The sequence below is a fragment of the Euleptes europaea genome, chromosome 6 (assembly GCF_029931775.1).
Source record: "Euleptes europaea isolate rEulEur1 chromosome 6, rEulEur1.hap1, whole genome shotgun sequence".
Taxonomy (NCBI): Eukaryota; Metazoa; Chordata; class Lepidosauria; order Squamata; family Sphaerodactylidae; genus Euleptes; species Euleptes europaea.
The window spans coordinates 84284414-84297190 of record NC_079317.1 but is presented as its reverse complement, the minus strand read 5'-3'; the positions used below and the strand labels follow the sequence as shown (position 1 = coordinate 84297190).

Genomic DNA, 12777 nt, shown 5'->3' with positions numbered 1-12777 from the left:
ATTCATTGCCTGGGCATCTGCAATCTTAAATTTCTTAAGGGCTTCTCTATCTGTGTCAGCTGGCGGGTCTTCATTCAAAACGTGATTCACCCCAATTGCTGTTAAAGCATTTTCCACCATTCTCTTCCATACTGGAAAGGAGGCTTGGGTGATATGGGGGACAGAAACGGATTGGGGTTGTTTTGAATTCATACTTCCCTTGTCGTTGCTCATTCCAGCGGCTCAGGGCTGCTTTCTTCCTTACAGGATCCAAGCGTGGCGCGCGGGGTTAAGTTTCCTGCCGTCCTTTGCAGACCAGGCTGCTGGCTCCGTCACAGGAAAAATTCCCTCTGGGCGTTTGTAAATCCTTTCGTCTCCAGTGAAGATCCCAAAAGCAAAAAAAAGGAGTGCGGTGTGATCCTATCTCAATAGCCAAAATAAAAACCAACCGTACTCAGCTACCACTTATTGGGGGATCGGGGCCCCAGTTCCTGTAAAGGGAACCCCGATCTTTAATTTATCTGCTACCAAATCAGAGGGAATGGATCGTTCCTCTTGAACTATGAGAATTGAGATCACACACACGCACAAAAGAGGCAAGACGCATTTGTCTTGAAGTAAAACAATCTTTACTCTAACTCAGGGTAGGGAAAAAGTCACTGGGATACAAAACAAATAATATCTGTCTACATTCTATGTTTCCTATACTTGCCAAAAGCCTTTGGCAAGGCACTAAGCTTACTTACGAGTAGGCACCCTTAGCAAAAGGAGAGCCTCTCTCCATCCTGCCTGTTCAGCAGTCAAGCAAGCAGAAAAGTGATCAACTACTTTCTCTTCTAACAAAGAAATCGAAAGCAGTTGAACATGCAAAGTAGTTGTATACGTGACCCTCGGGGCACGACTGCAATGGCCACTACACTGACCAAATGGTCAGTTACAATATTAACCCTTTAACTGTCTGACATGTAACAAAGCTCGCTCTCTAATACCCAACAGGAACCACTGATTTAAAGGATACTCTTTGATCTAATCCCTTATCTACACTTTTTACCAATGTTATAATAGGTAGTGATTTAATAAATGTTAGATAGGATAAGAACATATTCATTAAAATAGTATTGGGATTAGTTCCGTTAGCAAAAGTTTATGAAATTTAGTTTTCAGATGGAAGAGGGAGAGGGGGAAGTCAATTTGTGGTTAGTTTAGCAATGTTATTTGGCTTTTTAGTATTATTAGCATTTTTTAAACATTGGATAAGTGTATTAGATTTTTATTTTAAATAAAAAAATACATATTTTTTTAAAAAAAGAGAGAACTTATATGGGGGGGGGGAATGTGTATCTGCAGAGCGGCGAATCCAAGGGCGAAAACGTACGGTCGCTTGAGCCTCCTTTCTTCCCTGTTCCAGCCAGGATTCAGCCAGGATCGAACGCACGACCGTGCGTTCGACCCTGGCTGAATCCTGGCTGGAACAGGGAAGAAAGGAGGCTCCAGCGACCGTGCGTTTTCCTGCCGCGCACCAATGTTAGACGGCGCCCGGTCAGGAATGGGAACGCAGCGCCCCCTGCCGGCCGCCGGCTTCCTGCGGGGAGGCCGGCCCCGAAGGCGGGCCGCTGGGCGTGGCCTGGGGAGGCCGAGGCCGCGGCCGCCGCCAGCCCGAGGGAGGCAGAGCTCGTCGGCGGCGGGTCATGGGGAGCCTGAAGGAAGAGCTGCTCAAGCCCATCTGGCACGCCTTCACCGCCCTCGACGTGGACAAGAGCGGCAAGGTCTCCAAGTCCCAGCTCAAGGCAAGTGCGGCAGGGAATCGGCCGCCTCGGTCTTCCCCGGCGGCGCCTCCTCCGTCGAGGCGCTTCCCCTTTCTCGAGGAATGGTCCCGCCGACTCCTTCCAGGCAGGGAGCGCCTGCCGGCGAGAGGAGGAAGGGTTTAGCAGGCTGGCGGGGGGGGGGGGGAAAGAGGCGGGCACAGAGTCCCCCGTCGAGCCAGGCAGTTTGTTGCACGGGAGGGTTTTGGGTTTTGGATTTGCTGCTCTGTAGATGCACATTTTCCCCCATCCAGATTTTCAAAACTCAAAAACAAGCCCCCCCCCCGAAAATTCAGACGGGGAAAAATGTGCATCTAGGGAGCAGCAAACCCAGGGCAAAACCTCCCGTGCATAAATGGCCATGGAGTTCCTCGTCGAGCCAGGCAGTTTATTATTGCACGGGAGGGTTTTGTTTGGGATTTGCCGCTCCCTAGATGCACATTTCCCCCCCCCCCCATCCGAATCCTCAAAACTTTGCATGGGGGCTTATTGTTGAGTTTTGAGAACTCGGGTGGGGGGACGTGTGCATCTACAGAGCGGCGAATCCAGGGCAGATTCCCCCCCCCCCCGTGCATAAATGGCCCGAGTGTCTGATCCGGACTAGGCAGGGACCTGCTGGGGAGGTTTTGCCTGGGATTTGCCACTCTTAGATGCCCATTTCCCCCATCTGAATCCTCAAAACTCTGCACGGGGGGCTTATTTTTAAGTTTTGACCATTTGTAGAATCAGAGTTGGAAGGGACCACCAGGGTCATGGGAGGTTTTTGCCTGGGATTTGCCGCTCTCTAAATACACATTTTCCCCAGGCAAATTCTCAGAACTCAAAAATAAGCCCCCATGCAGTTTTGAGAATTCAGATGGGGGAAAATGCGCATCTAGAGAGCAGCAAGTCCAAAGCAAAACCTCCCATATGTTTTTGCCCAAGTTGTGTCTTCAAGAGTGGCAGTGGAGGGGGGGGATAAATCCACCTCCGCTCTGGTTGCTTTTCCCACCCTGCTCTCCAGCTCAAAGAAATCCGGTTTATGAAGTTTTTCTTAGCGTGAATGAGAGGCAGGAGGAGGTCACAATTCCCTTTGTACCAGGGGAGGCGGAGCCGGTCCTAGCCCTGTGGTTATAAAAAGCTCCCTCCGGTGACGTTCTGTGTAACTCTTACAGGTGCGAGAAGATCCAGATTGTTTCCTGCTTCCCAGGCGCAAAGACTATTTGTGTGGGTGTCCCCCCCATTGCTAACCAATTTTCCAAAACATGCCTTGTAGAAAAAATAAAAGCACAACACTTTTTATAAGATATTATAATTAATTATATTCCATAGCACTGTTGTGGTACTTATCTTAAAATAAAAAAATATAAATTTTCATTTGCATTTTTTTCAAGAAACTAATCTGTTGAAAACAGTGCCCCGCAGGCCAGTTCTGAGCCCCCTGAGGTCTGCGCCCTAGGCGACCGCCTAGTTCGCATAATGGTAGCACCCGCCCGCCTTAGCAGCTCCTTGGTTACATTAACAGAGAAAGGGGATTTCTCTGTTGACAGTGCAGTCCTAAACAGAGTTATACCCTTGGAAAGCTATTGACTTCAGTACACTTAGAAGTAACTCTATCTAGGATTGCACTCTGTGTCTCCAAACAGAGCAGGCTCTTTTGTTTATTTGTTTTATTTTTGGGCAAAGAAGTGTGATGAATCCGAGAAGGCAGGTCCCTCAAACAGAATTCCCAGGATCAGTGAAATAATACCTCTTTCAGGATCAGTACTGTGGGTAAACTGATGAGTTATATACAGAGTATTTCCGTCAGATTAGCATGTCCCGAAAACAAAACCGGTAAGCGAGAATTCTGTGTGGCTTATTATTTTTCTTAGTTGATGCCGTTAAAGTTATCCTGTCTCAGTCTTTGTTTGGATAGGTCCTTATAGAATTTAAAAGAATTGATAAAATTATGTACGTTTATTTTGATCCTTTTTTGGGGTGGGGGTAAGGCACCCAGCTGGTTTGTTGACTGCAAATGGCTGTGATTTCTTTGGAACGGCTCAGTCATGTGATTTTTTTTCCTTGTGCCCCCCTCTCACAATGCAGGGCACATTTTCCATGTCAGCTCCAAGAATGGAGTGTCAAAACTAGTCTGGAGTTGGACATAGGACTCTACTGTTATGTCTTTTCAAACCTTGATGAACTATGAACACATGAAGCTGCCTTATACTGAATCAGACCCTCGGTCCATCAAAGTCAGTATTGTCTACTCAGACTGGCAGCAGCTCTCCAGGGTCTCAGGCAGAGGTCTTTCACATCACCTACTTGCCTAGTCCCTTTAACTGGAGATGCCAGGGATTGAACCTGGGACCTTCTGCATGCCAAGCAGATGCTCTACCACTGAGCCACAGCATACTGTGAGGGTCAGTCTCTCTGTTCTGTAGATGTACAGCATGTAGTCTGGGCTATCCCAGGCCATGTTTGGGGCGATCCTGCATGATTATAATGCAGCTTATAATTATAATGTAACACATACATTTACCTGCCACAATTCTTCCATTTTTGTATTTCATATATAAGAAAGCAGACTTCATCCTTTGCACCATAAACAAGTGCATCGGTCATGCCACCTCCCATTTGTTTGTCACGGCTAGCGCTTTCATTCTGTTCTAGTGGTCTACACCATTCAAGCACTGCAATAAAAGAACGGGCTCTTATTCCAGCTCAGTGTAAATCCTGCTAAAGGGAGACAGAGATTCTGTACTGCTCTTGTATCGGAGTGTAAACAGGAGTAGTAGTCAAGATGCTGCATTCTTTTTCTTGCACATACTCTGAGGAGTGTTCTGAACACAATTCACGCAGTTTGTGGCACTTTGATTTGCAAATCTGGGCATACTCCCTCAGACTCTTTTGGCCTTGAATTTTCTAGTCCGGCCAACTTTTAAAAAACACTTTTGAATAGGACTGTACACCTGTGAGATGCTTCGGACAGTAGATCATTGTATTGCTCACTTGGACAACTGTAGTCTGCGCCGTTGCTGGCAGAACTGTGAGCTCCATTAATAGTTTAAAGCAGTCTTTCTGAATTATCCCTTTTTATGTGAGCAAGGGCCCTGGTTCTGCTGGGGAGAGGCGAGAGGGAACATGAATGCACAGGAACTTTTCTGTGTGGAAACCTTGTGTTTCTCCATCCTACCAGGTGTTCCTACTTTGATTTACTTGATCATGTTTTTTGCTAGAACTTGTTTATGATTTGTGGTGGCAAACTTTAATCCTGACTCAAAAACTCAGATTTGGATTACAGAGGCTGAAGTTGTTACAATGGGTGTTTCTGAGCAGTTCTTTGCTCTTCCTGGGCCCTGTATTTCTTTGAAATGCCCGAGATAGATTTTTGCAATCTTTCTTTTTCCTCCTGTCCCTTCAGCAATGCAGTGTACGATTTGGCCTTTTGGTAGAAGATGTGCCCCTTTTTGCAGAGACAGACCTGTGGGCATTGTGGTGCAGCATGTGGATTTGCTTCCTCTTTTCTCTGCATGCTTAATGGTCAAAGCCACTCTGAATAGCATGGTGAGTAGGAGGCACATTTACAGCTGCAGTGTCAGTCTTCTCCCTGTTTTTCATATTGACAGCTCTTTAAAAAAATCCTGCAATTTATTTACTTTTAGCTGGGTGAAGAAGGCTAAGGGGTATCTAGGTCAAAGTTACACAGTGCTAGCTCTGGGGTTTAGTTTTTCTCTTTAAGAATACCTTCAAAATAAATATTGTGTTAGGTATTGTTTTTCTGTTGCACTTGCTTTTTTATTTCAGCCCAGCAAAATTATAGTGTGTCTTTTTCTGGATGTGGTTATAGTTTTGCTGATTATAGGCTTCATACTTGCCCTGCCTAGACATGTTTATTTCTTTTTCAACATTTCTGTTGCATATAATGGTTTCAGAATCTCTTATACTTCATATATGGGGCATAATAAGTATTGGTAGGATTAGGTATGTTGAAGACCACATTCTCTAATGAGGTACAAGCTTTTGTGTGTGTGTGGGAAACCCCCCATTTGGCATGAAACAATGACAGATTGGGGAATATAGTGTAGCGTGTTCCCCTTTCTTGGAGATTGTCAGTAGAAGTAACATGAAAAACTTTCAGATGCACCATAGTAATCTTTAGCTTTTGTTCTGATCTCTGTGTTGGCTGGTGGTAGTTTCAAAAACAATCTTGCTGCACCCCTTACATTTCATTGTCCCACCTTAGCAAACAGTATAAGCAAAGGGTATAAACATTTTAATATAATGAAAAAGCTGGAGTGGGAACCTACAGAAACATACCTTAATATAATAATTCTATAGAGATAGTTTTTAAGTACCTCAGGGTCATGTTTCTGCACAATCTTTCTTGGGACTTGCATATCCATATGTTAATACAAAATTTAAACTCATCCTTTATCTTCCTTAAAAAAATTATTTCTGCAAGGGAGGACAACCGTACATAGAGCAATAATACATTCAATCGTTAGATATGCTGCTCCAGTTTGGTACACTAGCCATATAAAACATCTTGATAGTCTTCAAGTTAAATTTTTTAGAAACTTGCTGGGTATTCCATGACGTATGTCCTCCCCCACTCTACAGTTAGAACTGGGGCTCCCAAACCTGTCATTAAATTTTGGTACTCCTTCTTTGAGCCATCAGTAGCTCCTGATATGTTTCAGTTGTTAATACCAGATATCTCTATGTCCACCTGGACTAACAGGTTAGACAGAAAAATTTGCCTCCCAATAGAGCGATTGAAAGCTGCAAGGAATAGTATTTGGAAAGCAAGTTGTAAACAATTACAAAATAAGATCTTAAAGGAGGATTGGTCCTTAGTGTTTAAGGATGCAAATCGTAAATGTTCACCTCTCTTCTTCTGGATACCCTTTAACAGAACTTTCTCCAGTCTTTTTCCACTGGTTAGAAATCCATAAATTTAGGTGAGCTTTCTTATTGGCAAGGTATTATTCCTTAGATTCAGCCAAGATGCAAGGGAGATACGATAAAAGTATCACAGAAGAACACAAATGCCCATTTTGTCCAGATTATTTGATTATTTGACTCCCTAGGCCACATTGTTTTAGCATGTTCACAAAATAATATTGCACAAAATAAATATATCACTCCCTGGATAAAACAGCTAAAGACACTTCCTGAGAAGCGGATACTATGGTATCTGCTTTCAAGTAGATCAGTGAATTGTGAGAGATGTGGCAACTTTTCTCTTTATAGTGTCAAGAAAAAATTAACTATTTCCCCCTTTTTAAAAATGTGAAATGGCAGACAACTAGCCAATGGCTGTTAAATCTAGCGAAAGGATTATACCTCAATTTTGTGCAGATGTTAAAGTCAAAATTTGAGCTGCAGAGATTAATCATCTAGTTCGACGAGGGGAGGCTTTGCAGACAAAGAGGAGGAAGTTGGACAGTGATAAACTGTTGGGAAGTTGATGAATCTGACATGCAAGCAGAGTTATTTTAAGACTATTCTTCTTTCAATGCATCAAGTTCATAGGGGATTTGTCATTATGACAATAGTTCATGTGTCACTTGGAATGAATGAAATGCTTAAAAATGAAACTATGATTTGTGAGATTCCTTGACTGAAGATTACAAAATATATTTTCTAAAACATATCGTTCATATGTATGAACTTCTCCCAGGAGTTTGGCTGTCCCACTAAGGAAAGCATTGATTTCGGTGCTGGATAATTCATGTTAACTGAATGTTTAAGGCTTTTCAAACTGGGGACCTCCCTTCATCGCTCAAAATAAGTTGCTATGTTGGTATGGCCAGCTATCAGAGTATGTATGAGAACCGAGGGGATGAAATAAAAGTTTGTGTTTAATGTACTGTTTGCTACCCACAGTAGGAATTTTGTGGTTACACCTCGTCCGTGTGCCCCTGTTGCAATACTGTGAAGCCTCAGAGGGTCCTTTGTGGAGAGATGAACATTGAACTATTGAGCTGGCCTCCCTGAGGGATCAGTAAAGTAGAGCGGTCTGTGGCGGGGTGGGGGGGAGGCTTGAGGTACAACTGGTATTTCACTGGGAAGACAGAATCCCCTGATTTCTGTAGTTATTGTAGCAGTTTGCAGCTTGGTACACTTTAGTTGAGTCTAGCATGCAGGCAGAAGACTGGTTCTGACAGAAAGTTGGCTTTGCGAAAAAAGCTTTTTTTATGCTTGAAAAGAAGTTGCTCAGCAACTGTGTGAATGCTAGAAGAATGATAGTAACTAGTAGAAAGCGTCTTCGTGTTTGAGAGCAGTTCCGTACTACAAGGAGCCTTTTAATGCCTGGATTAATTGCTTGTTAAAAACAAATTAGTGCTCATCAAAGTAAATTTTACAGAAGTCTAAAGAGATTGGTTCCTGGGCCATAAGCCCTTGGCAGTTTAAGTGAGATGATTGGCAAGCGATCAAAAGCTACTGTTTTAGATGCAGCTTTCATTCAGTCTTGTTTAATCTGTTTTTGGAAAAGCCCGATTTTGTCAGATCTCAGAAGCTAAGCAGGGAAGGTACCTAGATGGGAGACCACCAAAGAAGAATCTACAGAGGAAGGCAATGGCAAACCACCTCTCCTTCTCACTTACAGTGAGGGGAAAAAGTATTTGCCCTCTGATGAAGAAATGACCAGTCCATAATTTTAATGGTAGGTTTATTGTAGCTGTGAGAGACAGAATAACAACAGGAAAAACCCCAGAAACCCAGAAGACAAAAGTCAGAGATTGATGTGCATTATAATGAGTGAAATAAGTATTTGATCCCTTTGCAAAAGATGACTTAGTACTTGGTGGCAAAACCCTTGTTGGCAATTACAGAGGTCAGATGTTTCTTGTAGGTGGCCACCAGGTTTGTACACATCGCAGGAGGTATTTTGTCCCACTCATCTTTGCAGATCCTCTCCAAGTCAGTAAGATTTCGAGGCTGATGTGTAGCTACTCGAACCTTCAGCTCCCTCCACAGATTTTCGGTGGGATTAAGGTCTGGAGACTGGCTAGGCCACTCCAGGACCTTAATGTGCTTCTTCTTGAGCCACTCCTTTGTTGCCTTGGCCGTGTGTTTTGGGTCATTGTTATGCTGGAATACCCATCCTCGACCCATTTTCAATGCCCTGGCTGAGGGAAGGAGGTGCTCACCCAAGATTTGACGATACATGGTCCCATCCATCGTCCCTTCAATGCGGTGAAGGTGTCCTGTCCCCTTAGCAGAAAAACACCCCCAAAGCATAATATGTCCCCCTCCATGTTTGACTGTGGGGATGGTGTTCTTGGGGTCGTAGGCAGCATTCCTCCTCCTCCAAACACGGCGAGTTGAGTTGATGGCAAAGAGCTCGATTTTGGTCTCATCTGACCACAACACTTTCTCCTCCGAGGCAAGGGCATCTCAGGATTGGTGTTTTCCCGCTGCTTCCAGGAGGCAGGACTAAAGGAAACTTCCTGTCTCCTTGGCGGGAAGACCGCCCACTATCCTCAGTCTTTGTCCTGCCTTGCTCCGGAGAGCAGCGACCTCCTCTAGCTCTAGCTTAGTTCGTTTAAAAAAAAAAAAAAAAAAAAAAAATTCCCTTTGTGCCTGTTCGTCCTCCCTTGTCTCCTCGTATTTCTAGTCTCCCCCCCCCTCGTTTTTTCGTCCCCCCCTTCCCGCTAGGGCGGGTTAGCGAGGGACTAGAAGAAGCCGGCCACTCATCCAAGATGGCCGACGCAACAACGGAGAGGGAGGACGACCTCCTCTCCGTCGAGGATTTTCAGGCTGGCGGGCTGGTCCACTCCGCCCAGGCCCCTTCCAATGACCGCATCGGCGGATCATCGGACAGGGAGGCAGCCGCGGCAACGCTATCGGGCGAGGAAGGGGAGCCCGCGCCTTCAAAGAAAAAGGCGCGAAAAACCGCGCCGAAGGTGGCGCCGCTCCCGGGCGCACAGAGAAGAAAGAGGCGCTCCAGCAAGCTGAAGGTCGGCTCTTCCAAGCTTGCTCCATCGTCCGCCAAAAAGACGACCCCAGTTCAGCCTGCTACCTCGGTGCAGCCTTTGAACCTCGTCGGATTACCGGTAGGAGGGCTCCAGGCGGGAGGTGGCAACCCCCCCCCCCTTGAGTGCTGGGAGTGAGGGGCGGACCTATTCCAGTGAGGAGGCTAGTGACCTGGTCAACCTGGCCTTACAGAGGCAATGGCAAGCCTTCCAAGCCTTTCAGATGAGGCTTCCCCCCTCCTTCCCCTGGGTAGTGCAACAAGCTTCCCCACACTCTTCTTCCTCCTACCCTGCTAGCACTGATAGAGAGGATCCAGGTCCTGGCCCCTCTACCTCCGCTAAGTGGCCCACTAAGGCGGCCAAGAAGGCCACAGTTCAGTCCACAGGGCTTCAAGATGAGGACCCTTCCTCAGAGGAGGATCAGTCCTCGGATCTAGGGGAGCGCGAGGAAGGTGAATACGACTCAGACGAAGACATTCCCCCTCCAGATGAGCAACAGCCAAGGCTGTTTTCTGGGGAGGATTTTCAGAGTCTATTAGCTAAGGCCCTTCTGGCACTGGACCTCATGGAGGATCAGGAAGCCTTAGAAGATCCTTCCCCAAAACGCAAGCGGGGAGTGCAGGAGTGCTTTCCTAGGAAAAGGCCCCAGACTAACACGGTACCATTTCCAGAATTTTTTCTGCAAGCGGTTACAGACGAATGGGACAACCCCACCTCAGGGAAATCAATTCCTAGTGGGGTTAAAAAGAATTACAACCTAGCACCTCATGCAATGAGCCTCCTCAAGGTCCCCCTGGTGGAGGCTCCAGTTATTGACCTTCAAAACCCCGGCCTAGTTCCTGAGGATGGCGCTGGTTCCATCAAAGACCAGCTAGACAGGAAAGCTGAATCACTGACCAGGAAGGCTCATGAGGCTGCTGCCATGGCGATCCAAGCAAACGCAACTACTTCCATCTTTGCCAGAGCTTCCTACCTCTGGATAAAGAAACTTATCCAGCTGGTTCCTCAGGAGAACCAACGTGTGGTTGCTGGACTGGATAGGGTACTTAAGGCAACTTCCTTAATGGCTGATGCTTCTCTGGATGCTATCTCCTTCTCAGCCAAATCCATGGCTTCGGTCACCTCAGTCAGAAGAGCACTGTGGCTCAGAGCTTGGCCTGCTGACTTCAAGGCCAAGTCTACATTGATGGCCTATCCTATCCAAGAGGGGAGGTTATTTGGAGAGAAGTTGGATAAAATCCTAGTGGAAACTAGGGACAAGAGACACGTGATGCCTAAGCAATTGAGAAAGGACAATCGCCCATCCGGATACCAGTCCTTTCGTGCCCCCAGAGCTCCCTTCAGATACAGATCAGAGTCCAGGAAAGGGTCTTGGAGCAGCAATAGTTCCAACTCCCGAACCTTTCGTAAGGGCGGCAGATTCCTTAGGCAAGGCCAGCAAACCCGGTCAGATAAATCCGACAAGTTTGCTAAACCTAACCCCCAATGACTCCAGCTCCCTCCCCATCGGCGGAAGACTGCAAGCGTTCGCAACAAGGTGGCAACAATCGAACCTTGACAACTGGACCATGCCGATTGTTTCCAGGGGCTACCTCCTGGAATTTTCTACCCCACCTCCGGATCGCTTCATTCCTTCCCCACTTCCAGCAAACAAGAAGAAACATCAAAGAACTCTTCAGGCCATTTTCCATCTTCAAAAACTGGCAGCCATAGAGATGGTCCCAAACCAAGAATGGTTTCAGGGAGTGTATTCCATCTTTTTTACAGTCCCCAAAGCAAATGGGGACTGGAGGGCAATTTTGGATTTGAAGTTTGTCAACCGCAGGATCCTGAAGAAGCGTTTTCGGATGGAAACAATGCGCTCCATTGTGGAATCCCTCTTACCAGGAACCTACATGACGGCGCTGGATCTAAAAGAAGCCTACCTTCATATTCCTATCCACCCCATCCACAGACGTTTCCTCCGCTTTACCTATGCCCGGGAACACTACCAGTTCCGGGCACTCCCTTTTGGTCTTTCCTCAGCGCCCCGAGTCTTCTCCAAGATCCTCATCACCATCATGGCATCCCTCAGACAGGAATCTATCCAAGTACACCCTTACTTGGACGACATCCTGATCTGCGCACAATCTCGACACCAGTCCCTGGCGCATACCGCGAGAGTGGCACAGATCCTACAGGATCACGGATACGTCCTCAACTTGGAGAAGAGCTCCCTGGAACCCTCCCAGCACATCATCCACCTCGGAGTCCACATAAACTCAACTACCAACAGCCTTTCCCTACCACGGAAAAGAATCCACAAGATAATCACCCTAGCCAGAGCCACTATACTGAACAGAAGATCCAGTCTAAAGGCGCTAGCAAAACTCATGGGTCACATGGTCTCGTGCATAAACATCGTTCCATGGGCAAGATTCCACCTTCGCCCACTCCAGTGGTTGCTCCGACCTTTTCAAAGACACATCACCCGCAAGACACACAAACTAATCCAAGTGCCAGTCTCTGTGAAGCACAGCCTCCAATGGTGGACCAACCCATCCAATCTGGGCAAGGCTCTGAAGTACCTCCACGACGATCCGCTGCAAGTCTTCACGGACGCCAGTTTAGAAGGCTGGGGAGCAACCCTCAATTCCAAGGTAGCACAAGGTCGTTGGTCACCACAGGAAAAGGGGCTCCATATCAACCTTCTGGAGCTTCGGGCGGTCCGGCTGGCCTTGCGGGCGTTCGCAAAGAACATTCAACACCATCACGTCCTCGTGCGCTCGGACAACATGACCACGAAGGCGTATATCAACAAGCAGGGAGGGACCAGGTCCTCGGCCCTTCACCAGGAGACGTCCCTGATTTTCAAGTGGGCACAGGCCAATGTGCAATCATTGAAGGCAGAGCACATCAGCGGAGTCCTGAACACGCAAGCGGACTGGCTAAGTCGACAGACAGTGCAAGAGGGAGAGTGGTCCTTAGACCAGATGACCTACCAGACCATCACAGCCAAGTTCGGTCATCCCGTAATAGATCTCTTCGCGTCTGCCTCCAACCACAAGACC

At 46.8% G+C, this 12777-nt stretch overlaps 1 protein-coding gene across 1 annotated transcript in view; it reads left to right on the top strand.

Moving 5' to 3' along the window:
* The first annotated feature begins 1667 nt into the window (after window positions 1-1667).
* Window positions 1668-12777, top strand: part of SWAP70 (switching B cell complex subunit SWAP70) — a 309546-nt gene continuing 298436 nt past the window's right edge. Inside the window, exon 1 of the mRNA XM_056852163.1 lies at window positions 1668-1766. Coding sequence (XP_056708141.1) covers window positions 1668-1766 — 99 coding nt within the window. The remainder of the gene's footprint in view (window positions 1767-12777) is intronic.